General features: G+C 40.9%; 1 protein-coding gene across 2 annotated transcripts in view; it reads right to left on the bottom strand.

Annotated features, from left to right (window-relative positions):
- invs (inversin) overlaps positions 1-22,221 on the bottom strand; it is a 47,743-nt gene that overhangs the window by 16,017 nt on the left and 9,505 nt on the right. Inside the window, exons 3-12 of one of the 2 annotated variants that reach the window (XM_058376632.1) lie at positions 18,564-18,669; positions 18,067-18,233; positions 14,769-14,942; positions 7,435-7,602; positions 6,933-7,113; positions 5,208-5,317; positions 4,944-5,115; positions 2,861-3,016; positions 2,406-2,635; positions 1,123-1,229 (exon numbers count right to left, since the gene is read on the bottom strand). In XM_058376632.1, coding sequence (XP_058232615.1) covers positions 1,123-1,229; positions 2,406-2,635; positions 2,861-3,016; positions 4,944-5,115; positions 5,208-5,317; positions 6,933-7,113; positions 7,435-7,602; positions 14,769-14,942; positions 18,067-18,233; positions 18,564-18,669 — 1,571 coding nt within the window. The remainder of the gene's footprint in view (positions 1-1,122; positions 1,230-2,405; positions 2,636-2,860; positions 3,017-4,943; positions 5,116-5,207; positions 5,318-6,932; positions 7,114-7,434; positions 7,603-14,768; positions 14,943-18,066; positions 18,234-18,563; positions 18,670-22,221) is intronic. The other variant, XM_058376633.1, reaches the window with a different exon arrangement.

Genomic DNA, 22,221 nt, shown 5'->3' with positions numbered 1-22,221 from the left:
ACACACACACACAGAGTTACATTACACAGACTGTAATAAACATGTGCATCATATATTCCATGTATATAAACAGTATATGTGTGTTTTCTATCACTGTGTGTGGTCTGCAAATATGTGCATACATTTCATTTTAGATTGTGTTTTTATTTTTCCAAAAGTAATTTTTTAACTGGTCAAGATTCTTTAATTATAATCCTAGAATTAGGATTAGGTTCAGGTTTTGCTACAATGTAAGAGCTTACTAGTATCACATAATGCATTCATCTACACCGATCAGGCATAACATTATGACCACTGAGAGGTGACGTAAATAATACTGATGATCTCCTCATCATGGCACCTGTTAGTGGGTGGGATATATTAGGCAGCAAGTGAACATTTTGTCCTCAAAGTTGATGTGTTAGAAGCAGGAAAAATGGGCAAGTGTAAGGATTTGAGCAAGACAAGGACCAAATTGTGATGTCTAGACGACTGGATCAGAGAATCTTGTGGGGTGTTCCCGGTCTGCAGTGGTCAGTATCTATCAGGACAGGAGAAGACAGTAAAACAGTCTGATATTTTGTTTCTAATCTTCACCTGTCCAGTTTGGGTCAGTCTGAGTCCTTGATAGCTTCGGATTCTTGTTCTTATCTGACAGGATTGGAACCTGATGTAGTTTTCCGCTGTTGTGGCTCACAGAACAGAGGAGTTTGCTCTTTACAGGTTTCTCAGTAACATGACAAGCTGTGGGTTTTTTTTTTTTGTCTTATTAACTTAAAAAGAGAGAGAAAATTAGAGACTAGTGACAGACTGACTGCTAATAGCAGCTCTAACCTACGTAATAACAGGAACTAACTTGTTTCACATCATTAAACATTTTCTTGGGGAGGGGGGAAGCATGCATTAATCCAATTATAAATGATTGTCTATGGCATTGATGCAGTATAAGAGGAATAATCACTTTGAGGCATGCTTTTATTAATTATTATTCATATCATCTCTGTTCTGTTTTTGTACTCAACTCCAGAATTGTTGCCACCCTTCAAAAGTCACGGTGTCATGATTGTCAGTGTTGTTGCTGTTTGTTTATATGGAATATATATGATATGGATGTGCATGTGTGAGTACTGTGATGTATTTTACCTCTCCTCTGTATGCTCCATGTGGTTAGGAAAAGCTCCGCATCCCAAAAGAAGTTTCACAGCATCCAAATAACCGTTATTACATGACCAGTGGAGCGCCGTCCTCCCCTTAACACACAAACACACACAGTTTATTAAGATCAACTATACAATTTTTCAGGTCAAAAAGTCTAATTCACTTATAAAAACTTTAGCATTTTTCTGTGTTTCTATACACCTGTAAACCTGCTTTGAGACAATATCTATTGATAAAAGCGCTACACGAATAATTATTAGATTATAATAATAGCAAATAATCACAGAACACGGTATTTAATGGTGTCTCTCAATGATTAACACTGAATATCGATTCTGTGTGCTAGTCATGAAGGTTCATACTACTGTCACTAAATAAGATCAGTTCTCTACTACTGTATAAACAGCGAATCACGTTGCACACATAGCACAGAGTGGCTGATTTCTCAAATCTGATTGGTCAGAAGGTAAATAACAGGTTATACTTGTTTTAATATATTAGTGTTTCTATATTTATAACTCATACAAATACTTGATATATGGTAAAAAAAAAAAAGTTATTAAAAAAAAAAACATTTTTAAAATGTATATGTGATATGATAACGTTTCTGTGAAGAGACATTTATTTAACATTTTTAACATTATTATTATTGATAATAATAATAATAATAATAATACTAATAATAATAGTAGTAATAGTAATTATTATTATTATTATTAAATAAAAATATTATCATCATTATTTTTATTATTATAATTATTATTATTATTATTATCTTGAAAGTTTTCAATTTGAATTAAATTTTAATTTCAAAACAGAATTTATATCCTGAATGTATATATATTCCTGTAAAGCTCATTTCTGTCAATGTCCATTCTTTAAAGTGCTATACAAATAAAATTGAATTGAATTGAAACTGAATGTCTTCAGGACAGAAGGTTGTGGTTTCCTTGTAACATGAGACTTGTTAATTCATTTTTATTTATATCAAGAGACAGGAAAAAAAAAAAAAAGAGAAAGGCTGGCTCATATCTATCACAAGAGATAACGAGAACTAAACAGTGTTGTAGATGCTCCAGAACATTAAAGGTAACTATGAGCAGTTACAAACAATGTGCCTTTCATTAATAATAATTTTTAAAAAATAGTAATCGTTAGCAAACTGCTGAAGTATTGGAAGAATAAACATATTCGTATGGATACGAAGCAAAAGCGAAGCATGATACCACCCAGTTGTTGATTATTTCCATCCCTTGTTTATTTCATACCTCTTTATCCTGTATGTTGGGGTCAGCATCATGTTGGATAAGCAGGGCCATGCAGTTTATATATCCTGCATATGCAGCGCACTGCAGCGGCGTCCTGCCTGCATGATCCTGTAGGTTTGGTCCGAGCCCGTTCTCCATCAGCACCTCGCACACCTCTGCATTTCCGCCCAGCGCTGCCCAGTGCAGTGCTGAATGACCGTCTGTGTCTACCAAGTCCACACGCGCCCCACCTCAAACACACATACACACAATATTCTTCATAGACTGACTACAAATACATTTGTTTCCTCCCACAACAGATACGCGTGTCATCCAAGTCCTCAGAGACAGTATCTCTATTTATCTTTCACAGCTTCTAATTCACTTCAAAAATGTATCGATGGACCAAGGATGGAGTACTACAGTATAACAGTGACAGGAGAGTAATATTTGTAAGATCTCCAACATTGTGATACCTTTGATGAGGGTGAGAATGACGTCGCGGTGGCCCATCTCACAGGCGCGGAACAGAGGAGTGTGTTTCATCACATCCAGAGGGTCCACCATGGCTCCTTTTCCCAGCAGCAACCGTACAGTGGACACATGGCCTGAGAGTGCGGCTGCATGCAGTGCTGAAATCACACACACACACACACACACACACACACACACACAAACACACTTATCTTATCAAAGCATCTTTTCAAGTGTTTATCAGATGATTAGCATGTGTACTGTTTATTCTGCCGTCTTATCTTAAGAAATTGCTTTTCCAAGACTTGGTGTATGTTGACTTTTGATATTAATCTCAGCGTCACAGTTAAAACCCTTGGTGTTACACTGATGCAGCAAGACCATCTAAAAGTGTCTACACGCTCAGTGTAACCAAATAAAATCCCAATTTATTCATTCTTTTCCAATTTATATATATATATATATATATATATATATATATATATATATATATATATATATATATATATATATATATATATATATATATATATATATTTTAATCAATGTGCATTTTGTAAATTTTCCTTTACTTTCTTTGTAGATATATTCGTATATTTTAGAATTTTAGATATAGATATATTTGTATTTGTACATAAGTACTGATACAAATTATTATTTTGTTATTTAATACTTTTTAATTATGTACTAATAATCTTTTTTTAAAGCACTTATTAGAATTTGGAGCTGCAATAATATATATACAGTAATACCTTGACTTACGAGTTTAATTGGTTCTGTGACTGAGCTCGTAACTCAATTTGCTCGTATATCACATCAGATTTCTCCATTAAAATGAATTGAAATGCTATTAATCCGTTCCAGCCCCCCAAAAACCACACCAATTTTTTTTTGTTGTTGCATGTTTTTAAATAAGAAAAATGTACTTTATAAATAACAAATAATGTATAAAAAAAATAATAATACATAATAAAAAAGAATGTAAAGAAATAAACTGGTTTTATTAAGTGTATTTATGTTGAAGATCAGACGAAGATGCTGGCGGAGGTGGGAGGAGATTGGCGGAGGAGGGGGGCGGAGTTTTTCATTTCGTGCTCTATCGTTTAACTTAACTTACTCGCTACGCACTTAATGCTACAATTAATAGCTAAATTTAACTTACACACTATGCTACACTTTATCGCTAAACTTAATTGCTACTTTTTATTTATTTATTTATTTTATTTTTTTCCACTTCACTTAATCATCTTCTTCACTGACTTTTGACTTTTTCACCACACTTTCCTCGCTTTCACTTGCAGGGCGTTTCAATAAAATCCTGTCCAAGGAGGTTTGTTTCTTCCTCCCTTTCAAAATGTTTGGAAAATGAGTGAGGACGTGTCCTTACACAGTGCCAACGCACGACCTGGAGAGATAACCACGTGAACTGACCGCTCACTGGGCTACCAAGTGGCGGGTGGCGTAAGCTCGCTCGCTCGTAAGTCAGATCTCGGCTCGTATCTGCAAAAAATCGACCGAGCGACGGCTCGCATCTCGGAAAACTCGTAAGTTTATTCACTCGTAAGTCAAGGTTTCACTGTATTTATATGTACTGTACTACACTACATACATTTCTCAGGTTATTTGTTTGTTTCTTTTTTTGCTAAACATTGTTTATAATTGTATATGTGAATTTTATTGTGTTGTTTCTTCTAAATTTTATGTTTATTTTATTAAATTAATTTTAGGTTATTTACTTATCATTTTTATGTAATATCAGTTACTATTTTTATTTATACAGAATTTAGAATATTGGAAGCGGTCCGTCCGTCCGTCTATCTATCTATCTATCTATCTATCTATCTATCTATCTATCTATCTATCTATCTATCTATCTATCTATCTATCTATCTATCTATCTATCTATCTATCTATCTATCTATCCATCCATCCATCCATCCATCCATCTTTCTATACATCCATCCACCCATCTATCTATCCACCCATCTATCCATCCACCCATCTATCCATCCACCCATCTATCCATCCATCCATCCATCCATCCATCCATCTATCTTTACATGCCAGTGGTTCACTCAAACTCACCAGTTCCTCCATACTTGTCAGCCATGTTGATGTCCAGATCTCGCTTAAGCTCCAGCATGACCTTGATGACATCATCACTGCCCTTCCCAGCGGCCCACATGAAGGCGGTTCTGCCCTCCAGATCAGGCTCATCACGTACCGAGGGGTGCTTCAGAAACACTGCCACTGTGTCCTGGTGCACGGATATAAAGAGGAGTCAACCTTCAGATGTGTCTTAAACACACACACACACACACACACACACACACACACTATGTCTCTTACAGCGTAGTTGCTCTGAGCTCCATAGTGCAGCGGTGTGGCTCCTTGGCTGTCTGATGGTATCATGCCTGACTTGTTTCTCTCCAGCAGCAGATGAACGATCCGTGCATGACCTGAGAACACAACCCCAAACATTTACACAACCCCACACGGTATCACAAATTCACCATATCATAATCAAACCACTTAGAAGGACATTTAAACATACTGTATAACTATATTCTTATGAGAATTCAGAACTGCACTGTAATGGCAAATATGTATCTGTTAACAAGATAGAAACTAAGGCAATGTTTTTGTCACAGCAACGTCTACATATACAGCTATAGCATAATGTTAACAGTATGTCTAATTCAGACCAGTCATAATTATATACAGCCACACCCTCGCTGACGCAGGTAAATGTAATTAGTGCTAAATGTTTGCATACACTCTTCATTAAGGGTTGTACACACAGCTCTTAATGGTTTGCCCCAAAGGACCAACCCGAAGAACCCTGGTTTGTCTTGGAAGATAAACTCTACTCCCTATATAGAATAGTAGTATATAGTAATTACAGATGTTGTTACATACCCAGTGCACTATAATATGCACCATATGCACTATAGTGTCTAAGAGAACTTACACATCGTGTGGGGTGTCTGAATCTGAGTAAATACTTTATGTTCGTTTTCCTATTTGGTTTGCACTGATTTTCACATTACAAAGACACAAACTAAGGCTTAGGTGCTTAAAAAATAAATGTAATTCTTTCATCTGTCGGTTCCATAGACAGCGAACAAGCACAAATAAAAAGCACATACCGATCAGGCATAACATTATGATCAGTGAGAGGTGACGTGAATAAGACTGATTATCTCCTCATCATGGCACCTGTTAGTGTGTGGGATATATTAGGCAGCAAGTGAACATTTTGTCCTCAAAGTTGATGTGTTAGAAGCAGGAAAAATGGACAAGCGTAAGGATTTGAGCGAGTTTGATGAAGGGCCGAATTGTGATGGCTAGACGACTGGATCAGAGCATCTCCAAAACTGCAGCTCTTGTGGGGTGTTCCCGGTCTGCAGTGGTCAGTATCTATTAAAAGTGGTCCAATGAAGGAACAGTGGTGAACCAGTGACAGGGTCATGGGCAGCAAAGGCTCACTGATGCACGTGAGGAGCGAAGGCTAGCCCGTGTGATCCGATCCAACAGACGAGCTACTGTTGCTCAAACTGCTGAAGAAGTTTATGCTGGTTCTGATAGAAAGGTGTCAGAATACACAGTGCATGATGGGTCAGGGCTGTTTTGGTACCAAAAGGTGGACCAACACAATATTAGGCAGGTGGTCATAATGTTATGCCTGACCAGTGTATATAAAGGATTAAGTACTTAGAGCAATATTTTCTGCATCACATCTAATCATTTCTTTCTCTTTTATTTTATTATGCTATGTCCTTACCTCACAGGGTGGACCTGGGATTCAAACTCACAACTTTCCAATTGGAAGTCCAATACCTTAACCACTAAGCTACCACATCCCTCAGACCACTTTACTTCCTGGACAAGTGCGGAGCCGAGTACGAGCTGCGTTAGAAATTTGTGGTGCAAACAGGCTCAGAGCGCCTACTCAGGTTCAGTGCCGTAGTGTGCTTCCCATCCACGTGACAGCTTTCACAATGGCAAATTTTCATGCAAACTGCACACTCTATTGGATTTGGAATGTAGCACAAAAACAAAAAGTAAGTGTACCGAGCAATGCGGCCCAGTGAAGCGGTGTTCGGAACAGGTTGTCGTACGCCGTAACGCTGCAGCCTTCGTAAGAAGTCAAAACTTCAACCACGGCTTCATTGCCATCGGCCACGGCAAAATGGAGCGGAGTGCGGCCTTCGTAATCCTGCCAGTTCAAAAGAGACTCTGTGGGAGCAGCGTCCTACACACACACGAACACACACACACACACACAACACAGTGTGAGCAAGCTGAGAAGGAGTTAGGGAAAAGTTCTGAGGTATTCAGGCAATTATTCTAAGACCCACTGTGGCTGGAAAAAAAAAAAGAACAGCTGATGTTAATAAATGCCTTGAGTAAAAACTTAGTGATTATGGAGTCATATCATGGAACTCACTGCCTCAATCCTAACGACACCTCAAATTCAGGACTAGCCTGTACTATGCGGATGTTGTATAAAGCGTATAAAGCTACTCTTACTGTTTGTGTGCTTATAGGTATGTGTGTGTGTATGTGTTCTCACCAGAATGCAGCGAACAGTGTGTGTAGCGTTAGGGTGTTTGCTGTGAGCTGCCCAGTGCAGGGGAATCTTGCCCTCGCTGTCAGGTATTCCGATGTTTGAGTCGTGTTTGATCAGCAACTTCACGTGTTCGGGGTGGTTGTAGAACGCACTCCAGTGCAGCGCTGTCTGCTGTATATACACACACACACACACACACACACACACACACACAGATTCAGCTTCAAAGCTTCCCATTGTCTCGTCTCAGAAAAGCGCTTTAAGCAAACTGAGGTTTCCAGTAATTCAGCGCCACAGTAAATTCTTCTCTAATTACATCAACAGATTTATAGAGCATCTCTTTCCTATTAGAACCGATACCACGGCACTGGTGAATTCTCCATCCTGATTTTCCAGGAGGTGTTGATTACTCGTCTGTGACAGTGGCTCTGACAGCGGTGTCCACTGTAATTAAAAAAAATTAACGTGCTTGCTAGTTAAGTTAGTTAGCTAAGCTAGTTAAGTTAGTTAGCATTCTGTACAGAACGGTTTATTTAACATTGGTGGAAACTCCAGGGTCAGAGCTTTGTACCGGACTGGTTCCTCGATAACATGAAAACTATTCATGCTTTATTATTATTAACGCTGGGTGACCCTGAGTAAACAGAAGCCTGGGCTCTTATAGTATGTTTCACACTGCTCAAACTTTACCCAGGGTTCTGTCACAAGGCAGTCTGGGCCTGAACACCAGAGGGAGCCATCGCCGGAATGTTAACCGTTTCTGCCCACTTCCAGTCCAGAGGCGTATATAAGCAGCACGCTATCTCAGCCACGTTGCGAAGCATTGTTTCCTCTTGCGTTACTTGCCAAGCCTTGATAAAGCCTTTGTCTAGTTTACCTTGTGCATGACCCTGCCCGTTTAGCTTTTGACTACGATTTTCGGATTTGTGTTTTGGTTTGGATCTCAGTGTTGCTTTCTGGTTTTGACCCTATTTCTTCGTGACCTCGACTAAGATTTTGCCTTCTGTCCTTTAAATAATCTGCGTATGGATTCTAACACTCCTATGTCTGATGAGACGTTTCAGAATGCTTCGCCAGAAATGAGTCCAGCAGATATGCAAGCGGCATTATGGCGACAGCGAGTCCTCATCCAAGCTTATCAGGCGGAGGTAGACGCACTGAAAGCCGCAAACCAACAGCTCCAGCAACAGCCACTGGATCAAGCGGCAGCCGTGGCACCAGCGCACAACGTACACAGCGAACTTCCTCATTTTGCTCTACCGGAGAAGTTCGACGGATCCGCCGATCGCTGCCAGGGTTTCCTTCGTCAATGCGATAACTACTTCACTCACCAACCTGAGGCATACAGCAACGAGAGAACCAGGTGCGCGTTCATATTATCCCTGCTAACCGGCAGAGCGCTAGATTGGGCAGCAGCGGTTTGGGACTCCGACCCTCAAGTCAAATCGTCCGCGGATTACTTCGCTAACTTGATCAAGGAGGTGTTCGAATACCCGGCTGGAGGCAAGGATGTTTCCGTACAGCTGCTGGAATTGCGCCAGGGGTGGACACAGCCGCGGATTATGCCATAATATTCTGCACGTTGGCAGCTCAGTCGGGATGGAATGCGACAGCTCTCATGGCTGTTTTCCGCGAGGGACTCAACCCGGAATTACAAGCTGAAATGGCATGCCACGACAGCAACGTTACGCTGTCACAATACATTTCCACAGCCATCCGTCTGGATAACCTGCGCCGCCAACATCGACCTCCAGCCACCACTTCACGTTCCATGCCACGTCGTATGATGGAGGTTCAACACTACACAGAGGATTTTTCTGAACCCATGCAACTGGGAAGGGCTCGGGTTACAGCGGAGGAGCGTGAACGGCGCACCAGACTCAACCTCTGCTTCTACTGCGGGAAACCAGGTCACAGAGTGCTCCGATGTCCCGAAAAACCATCTACGGCACAGGTAGAGACCATAGAACGTTTATCCAAAGTTTCTCTTCCGGCGTACCTGTTCCTTGCTCATTCTCAGTTTTTTGTCACAGCATTAATTGATTCGGGCTCGGCGGTCAACCTCATGGACGAGACTCTGGTGCACGATCTCCACATCCCCACGGTCCATACCTCCGCTCAGAGTGACCGCCATCAACGTTCAGCCCATCGGAGGGGGTCTCATTTCTCACCAAACACAACCCCTTGACCTCCAACTCGGATTATTCCATCATGAACGATTATCGTTCTTTGTCATCTCTTCCCCGTCCAACCCCATAGTGCTGGGCCTTCCCTGGCTGCAACTTCACGACCCAGACATATCCTGGAAGAACGGTGACATCCGAAGGTGGGTCCCTTTCTGCATAAAGAACTGTTTTCAGAATCATACTCCTCGTCCATGCCTCGCTACGTCCATAGAAAGCCCAGTTTCGTCCAGTCTAATTTCACTCCCTGCTGAATACTACGACCTACGGGAGGATTTCAGTAAGGAAAAGGCGACCAGGCTCCCACCGCACAGACCATGGGATTGCACCATAGAACTCCTCCCCAACACCGTACAACCCAAGAATCGAGTTTACCCTCTCTCCATCCCGGAAAAAAAGGCTATGGAGGACTACATCGAAGAGGCCCTCGCTGCAGGATATATCCGGCCCTCTACATCTCCGGCTACGGCGGGTTTCTTCTTTGTGGAAAAGAAGGATGGAGGGCCCCCCCCATGCATTGACTATCGCGGTTTGAACGCTATCACAGTGCCATACCCCTATCCTCTCCCTTTAGTTCCAGCCGCCCTCGAACAGCTACAAGGAGCTAAAGTGTTCACTAAGCTCGATCTGCGCAGTGCCTACAATCTGATCAGGATAAGGGAGGGAGATGAATGGAAGACTGCTTTTCACACCACGAATGGACACTATGAGTATTTAGTCATGCCGTATGGACTCACCAACGCCCCCGCAGTGTTTCAATCCATGATAAATGAAGTATTCAGGGACATGCTCCACAGTCACGTAATAGCTTACATTGACGACATTCTGATTTATTCATCTGACTTGGAACAACATATTTCCCACATTCGAGCCGTCCTCTATCGCCTCGCACCCACGTTTCATGTGTCTCTGCTCAAGCCCTATCACGAACCTCAAACTGCGGGCCCCACTGCCCATGAGCCACCCCCTCCCCTGGCCATTGATGGCTCCCTCGCCTATCCTGTTCACACTATTCTTAACTCGCGTCGCCAGGGCAGCCGCCTCCAATACTTGTGGACTGGGAGGGGTATGGCCCAGAGGAGCGCTGCTGGGTCAATGCGCACGACATCCTGGACCCTGCACTCATAGAGGAGTTTCACCAGAACTTTCCCCACAGACCCGCTCCTCGCCCGAAGGGGCGCCCTCGACGTCAAACACCTGGAGGTGTTCCTAGACGGGGGGGTTCTGTCACAAGGCAGTCTGGCCCTGAACACCAGAGGGAGCCATCGCCGGAATATTAACCGTTTCTGCCCACTTCCGGTCCAGAGGCGTATATAAGCAGCACGCTATCTCAGCCACGTTGCGAAGCATTGTTTCCTCTTGCGTTACTTGCCAAGCCTTGATAAAGCCTTTGTCTAGTTTACCTTGTGCATGACCCTGCCCGTTTAGCTTTTGACTACGATTTTCGGGTTTGTGTTTTGGTTTGGATCTCAGTGTTGCTTTCTGGTTTTGACCCTATTTCTTCGTGACCTCGACTAAGATTTTGCCTTCTGTCCTTTAAATAATCTGTGTATGGATTCTAACACTCCTACGTCTGACGAGACGTTACAGGTTAACAATGAACCCTAAATATCCATAATCTGACGTTTCACACTATAAATTCCTAAACCTTCTTATTTGCATATTTGCCCGATGACTGGATAAATACAGATGTTTTCGTGTAATTGACAAAAAATGCAGTTATGTGAATCCTCCTTGGCTGATTTAAGCCTTTTGAGATGGACAAAACCCCTAAAACTTAAACTTTTTAACCACTGTGCACAACACGCAGGATTTCTGTGGCTGTAAACCTCAAAAGCACACTGTAGTTGCACCATATGCACTCCTCCCGATCGCCAGCGAGGGTATTAACACTTCTGGGGTGCATGATTAACGTCCTAGTTCTATACCACGCTCACGCTATGGTACAATGCGAAGTATTGACATTTATTAGCCGTGTAGCGTGCTTTGTTTCTGTTTGGCATTGTGTTTCGACTTTCCATCTGTTATTTGGTTTCAAGTGTTTTGATTCTGGGTTAGTTCTAGTTTTCTGCCTGGTTTTCTTGTGACATTGTTTCTTCCTGATTGTTTATTCTGTGTTTTTCGCCTCAAAAAAGGATTCTAGACCTGCAGTGTTCGCTTCCTCCTTATACACACGTCTCTGTTTGGCACCATGATGTGGGGTTAACATCGCTAAAGCATCTCTGGAGCAGGGTTTCATAATCCCGGGTAAAAAGTGGTGCTTATAGCATGCTTCTAAATGACAAGTGTGAAACCTGGGAGTAGAGGAAAAGCAGATATTAGAAGAATGATTAAATATTATTAGCCTGGAGTTAAGGGCAGTGTGTAAAGCCCTTATGTGTGTTTATAGCTGCTAAGTGGTTCATCGCATCACTATAAACTGATTAAAAAACCTTCTTAAAACACTTTGGGACATGAAGGTAAAGGAAACGAATCGACTATGGGGTGGTAATGGTAACTCCACATCATACTGTACTGCATTACAACACAACATCATTGATTATTTTTCCATTAATAGTGCTTCATTCCATATCAAAACACACTTGGATTGCAGTCCTCTTTAGGTAAAAATGTGTAGATTCTCCAACACGAGTAGCCCACGTCAGCCCGAATGATTTAATACATACACCCTGAGGACGTCGGACTATTTTGTGCAGTTGGCTGAGACGGCAGCCTCATCACGAGAATTGCACTTATCAAATTATAACAAAACTAACAGATCCAGACAGACTAGAGCTGATGAACTACAAAACTTCTCTGTGCGGACAAAAGGGAACGCTCACGTAACCACAACACACACACGCACACATCCATACGCATACATCGAGCGAGTCCTGATTTAAAAGCCGCAATAAGAGGTGTTTGTCTGCCGAACGAGATGGTAAATGACGTCGGGTACGAGCGGCCTCTGCGTGTGCGCGTCGGAAAGTAAACTGGGGTGAATGTTTACAGTAATTGGAGCCAAAGTGAATAAAAAAACTGCATGTGGTCTGTTAAACTGGAGCGCTTGATGCCAGCGGTTCTCAGGAAAACACTCAGCAAAGCTACCATTATGTCTGGGAAGGTACAGAGACGGCTATAACTGCTTCTCTTTCGCTATTATCTACTATTATACTCCTGCTTACTATATACTACGACGACCTCGGCCGTTTCCACTGCTTCTGTTGTGATTAATTGCAATTACTAGCAATCCTACTTTAAGGAATATTAGTATAATAATAATTCTGTAATAGTCATATTAATTCTATATCAGGGGTATTAGATGTCTTATATAAGTTCTTTCCTATTTTCCCGACATACCTGATTCAAATCATTCGATTTCTACCAAATGTATGTCATAATGACACATACATTGATACGTATGTCTTAATGACACATTGTTATACATGTCATAATGACGCATACATTGATTGATATATGTCATAATGACACATGCATTAATACCCATGTCTTAATGACACACTGATATGTATGTCATAAGGATACATACATTGACGTATAAGTTCTAACATTTTCCACTAAACATACTTCTGGAAATATCCTTCTGTCTCAGCCACCATGATTGCTCGAAAATCTCAAGTGAAAGTTAACAAGGTTTCAGGAAGGCTGACCGCATTTCTGGCTGTGTTTAGTTATTAAACTAGCTCCTTATACCCACCATCATTCCGAATCACATGAATCACACACAGAGTGATCTTACATCTTTCTCTGCTGGATAACTTCAGCCACAGCAACATCCTGTTCCACATATCCCCCCATTGTGTCACTTCAATAACTGTGTCTATAGCTACACTACTCACAGATAACTTCACTACTTTAATACAGCATGACAGGATGCTTGACGCTTCAAACCGGTATTTTGATCTTGATTAGATTATCCATTCACATGCTCTGTGGTATGTGAGAAAATCGTGCAAATCGAGCTCAGGTCATGAATGTAGACTTGATCAGGATTGCTGTGTTACTCTGAGGGAGAAACTTTCCAGCTAATTCATTTGACTTTCCACAAAGATATTACCATGCTACAATGGTTCTCTTATCCAGATTCTTCTTCTTCTTTCGACCTTCAGGGGTGGCCACAGTGAATCATCTCCCTCCACCTATCCCTATCTTCTGCATCCTCAACACCTAGCTTCATATCCACATTTATTACATCCATACACCTCCTCTTTGGCCTTCCTCTTCTGGCAGCTCCACGTCTAACCTTCTCCTACCAATATACTCACTCTCCCTCCTCTGAACATGTCCAAACCATCTTTATCTGGCCTCCCTGACTTCGTCCCCCAAACGTCCAACATGATGTACTCGTTACTAATCCTGTCCAACCATGTCACTCCCAAAGAGAACCTCAACATCTTCAGCTCTGCTACCTCCAGCTCTGACTCCTGTCTCTTCCTCAGGGACACTGCCTCTATACCATACAGCATGGCTGGTCTCACCACTGTCTTGTACACCTTTCTATGCTTTCTATCCTAATACTAAAGGGCTTTATAGTATGTAATTTCAGATGAGTAATGATTTATAATGGGAGTCATTTAGAGGATCAGGGAGTTTTACTTTCTACCGCTGGTTTAATAATAAAGCATCTTAATCTACATCCATACTTCCTTAAAGCTGCTTTGTATCTCTATTATTAAAATCACTTCAGAAACTAACAACACAGAATAAGAATATTTGCATACTGGCTCCTGATAGGCTCTTACATTTTATGATGTAATAACACTTACTTGCCTGTCACCAAGTCACCGCTCACAGTTTTTATTTTAGACTTTTTTAGCCATCTCCCTGAATGACTCAAATATTTCATCATTGGAAACATATATAGTACAGCGTGACCTCCCACAAGGTTAAGATGGCAACCTTAAGCCTAGCAGGCGCCTGGCAAAGCTCGCTTTCATGCAGTGGCTTTGAGAGAATATATTTTATTAGACTATTTCAATGGGCTTTCATATCCTCCAAAATCAGAGAGTACAGAGAGCTCCCGCTGTTTTACAACATACACACCCATTTAGGAAAGACACACACACACACACACACACACACACACACATACAAGCTGACCTCATTTTCACCCCAAGAATTTTTGGAGAAGTGTAAAAATGCTGGCTGTATTACCTTATTCCTGTCCTGAGTATCCACTTCTCCAGGTGCCATGTGCTTGAGCAGGAGAGAGAGAGGTTTGTGGCTGGAGTGACGTGTCGCTAAGTGCAACGGTGTCATTTCCTCAAGATCCTTCAACAGCCAGTTAGCATGCCGTGACAGGAGCAACTTCATGAAGCGAACATTGCCCTACAAACAGACACAAACACACTGATCCCATTGCTGCCTTTACTCATTACAAAATAAAGCAATCTAATGGAAATAATACAACTGGTGGTGTTCCTCAGGGCTCGGTGTTAGGTACCGTTTTCTTTTAGGTTCTTTTAAATATATGTCTTCTTTAAATTCCTCCGATTTCCTATTTCACAGTTTTATCATAACTTCCTTCCCACAGCACTTGATCAGATGTCAGAAGATTCATTTTATTACAGCAGACAGGACAGCAGTGTTGGCTGCAATGCACTTGTTCTAATCCATTACTGTTTCTACAGGAACATCCAATTCACATGATCTTATAATCTAACACTAATAACAAATGCATTTAACATGCTTTTTAACAAAGAAAATATGTGGCTGTGGTGAAGAGGCTGCGTTTAGTAAGTGGCCATTTATTTAACAGTTAAGGAAGGAGTCTCCAGTGTCAGAGAGAAGCAGTCTCATTAACTTTAAGACTTTACAACAGAGGACTGACAGACGAGAGAGAGAAGGAAAGAAAAAAAGAGAGAGAGAGAGAGAGAGAGAGACGGAGAGAGAGAGAGAGAGAGAGAGAGAGAGAGAGAGAGAACAAGTGAGTGAGCGAAAATGAGAGAGAAACAGAAAGAAAGAGAGAGGGAGAGAGAGAGAGGGAGAGGCAGAGAAGGAGAGACAAAAAGAGAGAGAGAGAGAGAGAGAGAGAGAGAGAGAGAGAGAAAGAAAGAAGGAGAGACTGAGAGCTACCATGTGAGAAAGCGAGTGGAGGAGAGACAGAGAAAGTTAGCAAGTGAGAAGTGGGGGACAGAGAGAGAGAGAGAGAGAGAGAAAGAGAGAGAGAGGGGCAGAGTAGGAGAGACAGGGTGAGTGAGTGAGCACGAAACAGAGAGAGGAAGAGAGAGTTAGCAACAGAGAGAGTGACAGTGAGAGAGAGAGCAAAAGAAAGAAAGATAGAGAGTAAGAGAAGGAGAGAAAGGCTGGAGAGGAGTTTCCAGTGCATTCACAGGATCTCACTTGATGCAGCGATGTTCCACAAAACTAAATAAACTTAAAAGGAAATAAACTTAGGGGTGGTAACAGTAACCATGTGTGTGTGTGTTTGTGTGTGTGTGTGTGTTACACAAATAATATTGACTGAAACACAAACATGTCAAGCATTTGTGTGTGTGTAACAGACATGCAAACAAAATGTATTTGGAATATTTGGAATATTATCTATATAAAAAATGATTAACTGTTATAACAAAACGATTGCGATTTTAATTTATTAACGAATTGCATTATTTGATTTTTAATGTTAATATATACATTTAATGTTATGGAATATCAGAAAAACAAACCAGTTCCTGTTCTAGACATGTGCTCCCTTTCCTGTATTCTTTCTCTTGAAGGTAATTTGGCATTTTATCAATAACCCAGTAAAAGCGTAAAATCCCCAGTCTGGAAGACTTTCCCATGCTGGGAAAAATTACAAAGCGCTGTAACATCACAAAGTGCTCACACCCAGGAGTCCTTCCATAAACATTACATAAACGTCTCTGAACAAAAACTCTTCACCACATCAAAGATTATAAGCTTTAATCTGTTTATTATTACGCTTAGACTGTGTAGAAGTAAGACATGGAAACGAACGTGTTCATAGAAACCTGAAGTTTGTTAAAGGCTTAAATAGTGTCCAAGCCGGGCAATTAAATAACAAACAACTTCTGACCAATCAGATTTGAGAATACACCATGTCGTGTTACACAAGGTTCAGCGTTCGGCCCGATTTCCTTTTAAATTTTAGTTGAATATAACTGTTTATTAAAGACACTAATGTGACATAAAATCTGCTACTTACTACATTACACATACTTAGAGGTTTAAAAATGACTTTATTCATAGGTTTAAGTGTGTGTGTGTGTGTGTGTGTGTGTGTGTGTGTGTGTGTGTGTGCAAATACCATCTCTATCACCATTTACACATGACCTGGTGTGTGTGTGCATGTGTGCATATATCATCTCTCTATCACCATTTAAACATGACCTGGTGTGTGTGTGTGTATCATCTCTATCACCATTTAAACATGACCTGGTGTGTGTGTGTGTGTGTGTGTGTGTGTATCATCTCTATCACCATTTAAACATGACCTGGTGTGTGTGTGTGTGTGTGTGTATCATCTCTATCACCATTTAAACATGACCTGGTGTGTGTGTGTGTGTGTATCATCTCTATCACCATTTACACCTGACCTGGCGTGTGTGTGTGTATCATCTCTATCACCATTTATACATGACCTGGTGTGTGTGTATGTGTGTGTGTGTGTGTGTGTGTGTGTGTGTGTGTGTGTGTTTGTGTGTGCATGTGTGCGTATATCATCTCTATTACCATTTACATCTGACCTGGTGTGTGTGTGTGTGTGTATCATCCCTATCACCATTTAAACATGACCTGGTGTGTGTGTGTGTGTATTATCTCTATCACCATTTAAACATGACCTGGTGTATGTGTGTGTGTGTGTATGCATGTTTGTATGTATGTATGTATGTATGTATGTGTGTGTGTGTGTGTGTGTGTGTATGTGTGTGTATCATCTCTACCACCATTTAAAAGATTCAGCAGTGAACCTGGCATGCTTGTGTGTGTGTGTCTGGGTTCTTGGTCTCTATCCTCAGCCCAATTAGTGTGTTAATCCCTAAGCTACAGCTCTTATTGATCCAGGTGTCAGAGCAGTCCCCATCAACTACTCTTCTTCCTCTGCTCTGTCTTCTCTCTCTGCACTGCTCTTACACATGTCATGTTGCTGTTGTTGTTTATTTTGTCTCATAAACTGATTTTACATCCTACACATTTTTTATAAGATTGTAAAAAAAAACTATTATCTGATATGTCTCAGTGACTTGGAACATTACACAAGTTATTTGTGATGTCAAAACCGAATGTCCGAGACAAATCTGGGAGCATTTCAGTCACTAGGGGGCAGTAGGGTCCCTACCTAGGGAAGTCTTCTAGTGTCCTGTGTGTCAAGTTACAGCTAAAGAAAAATCAAAGGTAGCACAGTGATGGAGTCAGAGAATGTGAGAGTCAGTGTGTGTAAGAGACAGTGTGTGTGTGTGTGTGTGTGTATAGATAGAGTGAGTGTCACCTTCTGTGCAGCAAGATGTAGTGCGGTCCTCTTGCTGCGGTCAGCTTTGTTGACGGAAGCTCCGGCCTTCAATAACGTCTCGGCACAATCCAGACGGTCAGCAAGCACGCAGTACATCAGAGGAGTTCTGCCAAACTGATCCTCACTGTCTCTCAAACACGGCTCTGCTGCGCACACACACACACACACACACACACACACACACACTTATGTCACATTTGTCTTGCTATTATTATTATTATTATTATTATTATTATTATTATTATTAAAAAGGTAATTAATCAATATCAACAATTAACAAATTAATTCAAATAATAATAATAATAATAATATTTAATTCTATATAATGAATATTTTAATAAATTAATTACATTTGTAATTATTATTACATTTCTGTGTGTTTATTTGTCAGTATCTGTGATCAGTTGCTCTAATAATAAATAATGAGTAATGCTGAGTGTGTGTGTGTGTGTGTGTGTGTGTGTGTGTGTGTGTACCTGTGATCAGTCTCTGTAAGGTGCTCCTGTCTCCATTCACGGCTGCTGCGTGCACCTGCGAGCTCAAGGGGGTGGGGCCTGACGACTTCAAAGGCTGCTCTGTAGCCTGTAACACACACACACACACACACACACACACACACAGTTAGTGTCAAATTTCACACATTACACTCTAAAACCAAAGCCATGCATTCTTTTCACAGGAACTGACCGACAACAGTAGCAATCGACAGACACACACACACACACACACACGGACACACAGCTGAGGCAGGTTAGTACTCTCAAACAGGAAGAAAGCTTACATGGGTTAATCCAGGAAGTATGTAACATGGGGTACGTTATTTATTATTTGTTCTTATTAATATTGCAAGAAAAATAAAATAAACACCAATCACTCTTCCCTTAACTTCCTACACACACGTCTACTAACCCACTCAACCCACTAACCACATACTTTGCTTTACTAAGATCCAAAATGAAAATAAATTAACATTGCTGCTACAGTATTCAGTGTCTGTGTATATAGCCAGTGAGTGTGTTGGTGATTTACAGGGAATAGCTGTGTTAATGGAATCACACAAGACTGAAATACAACTGGGGCAGCATGGTGGCTCAGTGGTTAGCATTGTTGCCACACAGTTTGTCCTGGGTTCGAATCCCGGGTTCGAACAGGCAGGGGCCTTTCTGTGTGGATTTTGCATGTTTACTCCGAGTACTCCGGTTTCCTCCCACAGTCCAAAAACATGTACATTAGGTTAATTGGTAATTCTAAAGTGTGTGTGTGTGGTTGTCTGTCTATATGTGTGGCCCTGTGGTGGACTGGCAACCTGTCCAGGGTGTACCCCTGCCTTTAGCTCAATGTGTGCTGGGATAGGCTCCAGCAGATCCCTGTGACCCTGATAAGAAATAAAGCATGAAAAAGGGGGTGCGATCATCTGAGCTCCCTGACCTACAGCAAGCCCTGCTGGACCAAAGCCAGGAAGATAGTGAAAGACCTCAGCCATCCTAACAAAGGACTCTCTTCTCTCAGTCAGGGAATCGCTTTCACTTCTTAAAGACAAACTCAGAGAGAACAAGGAGGAGCTTTTTCCAGCAGTGCCCTGAACCAGGACAACCCCTAGAAGCTGGGCTTTTCTGGCCTTGTCTGAAACACCTACTACCTCTACTGCACTTACAGCTACACGAAACTACACTTTATTCTTATTCTATATACTAGTCACAATGCTCTATAATCATATAGGGTATATTTCTCCTTTGCTACTTGTATGAGTAGATTCTATTTTCTATTTATTTATTTATTTATTTATTGATTGATTGATTGATTGATTGTTGTAATTTTATTTATTATTTATTTATTTTATTTTTTAATTGTATTCATTTATTATTATTTTATTTATTATTATTATTATTATTATTATTATTATTATTATTATTATTATTATCATTTCTTTTAACACAAAGTGTAATTTTTAACGGAATTAATGGACAGCATGAGCACTACTCTAGGGTTTTGTTGATAAATGCTATTCAATAAAAAAATATTAAAACCAAAATTTTGATGATTGATTGATTGATTGATTAAGACATTTTGTATTTATGAAGTTTTCTGGGACACCCTGTGCAATTTGAATCCAAAATAATAAGTACAGACAAAAAGTATAGATGTTAAATATAGTGTGTCTTCTGTTCTTAAAGGGTATATATATGCAACCATGGGGATGTGGTGAAGGTGTTGGATTACTGATCGGAAGGTTGTGAGGTCGAACCCCAGGTCGAATCCCAGGTCCACCAAGCTGCCACTGCTGGGCCGCTGAGCAAGGCCCCTAACCCTTTATGTCCATCAGTTGTATAAAAAGAGATCAAAAGTTGCTCTGGATAAGGGCATCTGCCAAATGTAAACAAACATCTTTTACTGGCTCTCACTCAGTGCTGTGGTCTTGCAAATGTAACCTGAGGCTTTGTGACGAATACTAAATAGATAACCAAACCTTCCAGCAAGTCTTCATTTTAAAAAACAAGAATTTCTTTTACTTAGCAAATCAATATATTTAGTCTTGAATTGCATTAATACAGTATATTATGCAGAAATTATATAGCATTAATAAATCAGCACATCTGGGATTCAATGCAAGGCTGGTAAACCTAGCTACGTGGCATTAGCTTAGTGCTGAGTAGTGATGTCACAAAACGAATACAGACCACAGCTCTCAGCTATCAGGTCAATGCTTTACAAACATGTTCATGCTACCCAGCAACTGCTCCATAACTTCAGATTCCAGCTTCACCTCTGACTTGGTGCACTGACACTGGAGACTCCTTCCCAGAAAGTGCTAAATCATCTTCTCCTTACAGAAAACTCCATATCAAACACTCTCGATGTGAAGAGTCCACCATATACCAGCCTGTGTGAGTCGTTAGCATAGAAACAAACTGTATGACAACACATGAATATAAACCAGTTACCTGAAAGGCTTTCAAAGCATCTATATTTTAGAGATTTGGAAAGCTTCTGGTTAAAATAGAAGCGTTATCTTTTCATCATGGGTTTCAGCAAATATCGAGGAACAGTGGATGTCTGTTCTTGTGTGATGCTGCAAATGCCCCAGAGTCAACATTATTCTTTAAAGAAACTGCACTGGGTAATGAATCAATATCCATTCATCTGTTTTCTATGCTGCTTATCCTACACAGGGTTGCAGAAGGCTGTCCCAGGCAGGGGACACCATGGAGGGCATCACAGGGCACACAAACACACACACACACACACTACGGACATTTTAGAGAGGCCAGTCTATCTATAGGACATGTTTTTGGACTGGGGGAGGAACCTGGAGTACCTGGAGGAAAATCCTGAAGCACAGGCACACACACACACACACACAGAGGGCGGGAATCAAACCCCCAACTGCAAAGGTGTGAGGCAAACATACTGACCAATAAGCCACAGTGTCCTCTGAATCAAAAATAAAGATTTCTGTGGTATAATATTAATGATTATTATGGAGCCATATGCCTGTTTTTTTTAGGTAAGCTTAAAAAACAGTAATTGATCATTAAATAGAGCATATGAAAAGAATAAGGACTGACAGAACAAGGTTTGACTGACAGACTTGAACTAAAGATGATCTTAATTTGGATTAATTAAAAAAGGCTGACATTTCAAAATAATCCAGCCCACATTTCATTATAAGGATCGACGAAATGTTTGGATATGCTCATTCATTAAATCTCTCTCTCTCTCTCCTCTATAACACACACTAAAGTAATTAGCCATGCTGTTCTCACGCTCCTCACAGGGGGTAATTGGGGTTAGTTACTATAGACTCGTAAAACTCTTCAGTAACTTCAGTAGCGTGTGTGTGTTTGTGTGTCAGTGTTTGTGTTTTTTGATTAAAGCGTTTAAATGATGTCTGACGCACTGCAATTCAGCTTTATGTGCCTCTGAATTCTTTAACTAAGGAAATAAGACATAAACACACACGCACACACACGCACACACACGCACACACACGCACACACACGCACACACACACACACACACACACACACACAAATGAAAACTCTGGGTTTTTTTGGAATGGTAGTGTGGAAAAAAGACAGCAGGGGGATGCCTTTGAGACAGAGGTGAGTATGTGAGGAATATGCTGTGTGTGTG

Source organism: Hemibagrus wyckioides, linkage group LG23, assembly GCF_019097595.1.
Source record: "Hemibagrus wyckioides isolate EC202008001 linkage group LG23, SWU_Hwy_1.0, whole genome shotgun sequence".
NCBI classification, from domain to species: domain Eukaryota; kingdom Metazoa; phylum Chordata; class Actinopteri; order Siluriformes; family Bagridae; genus Hemibagrus; species Hemibagrus wyckioides.
This window is presented reverse-complemented; position numbering and strand designations above follow the sequence as displayed.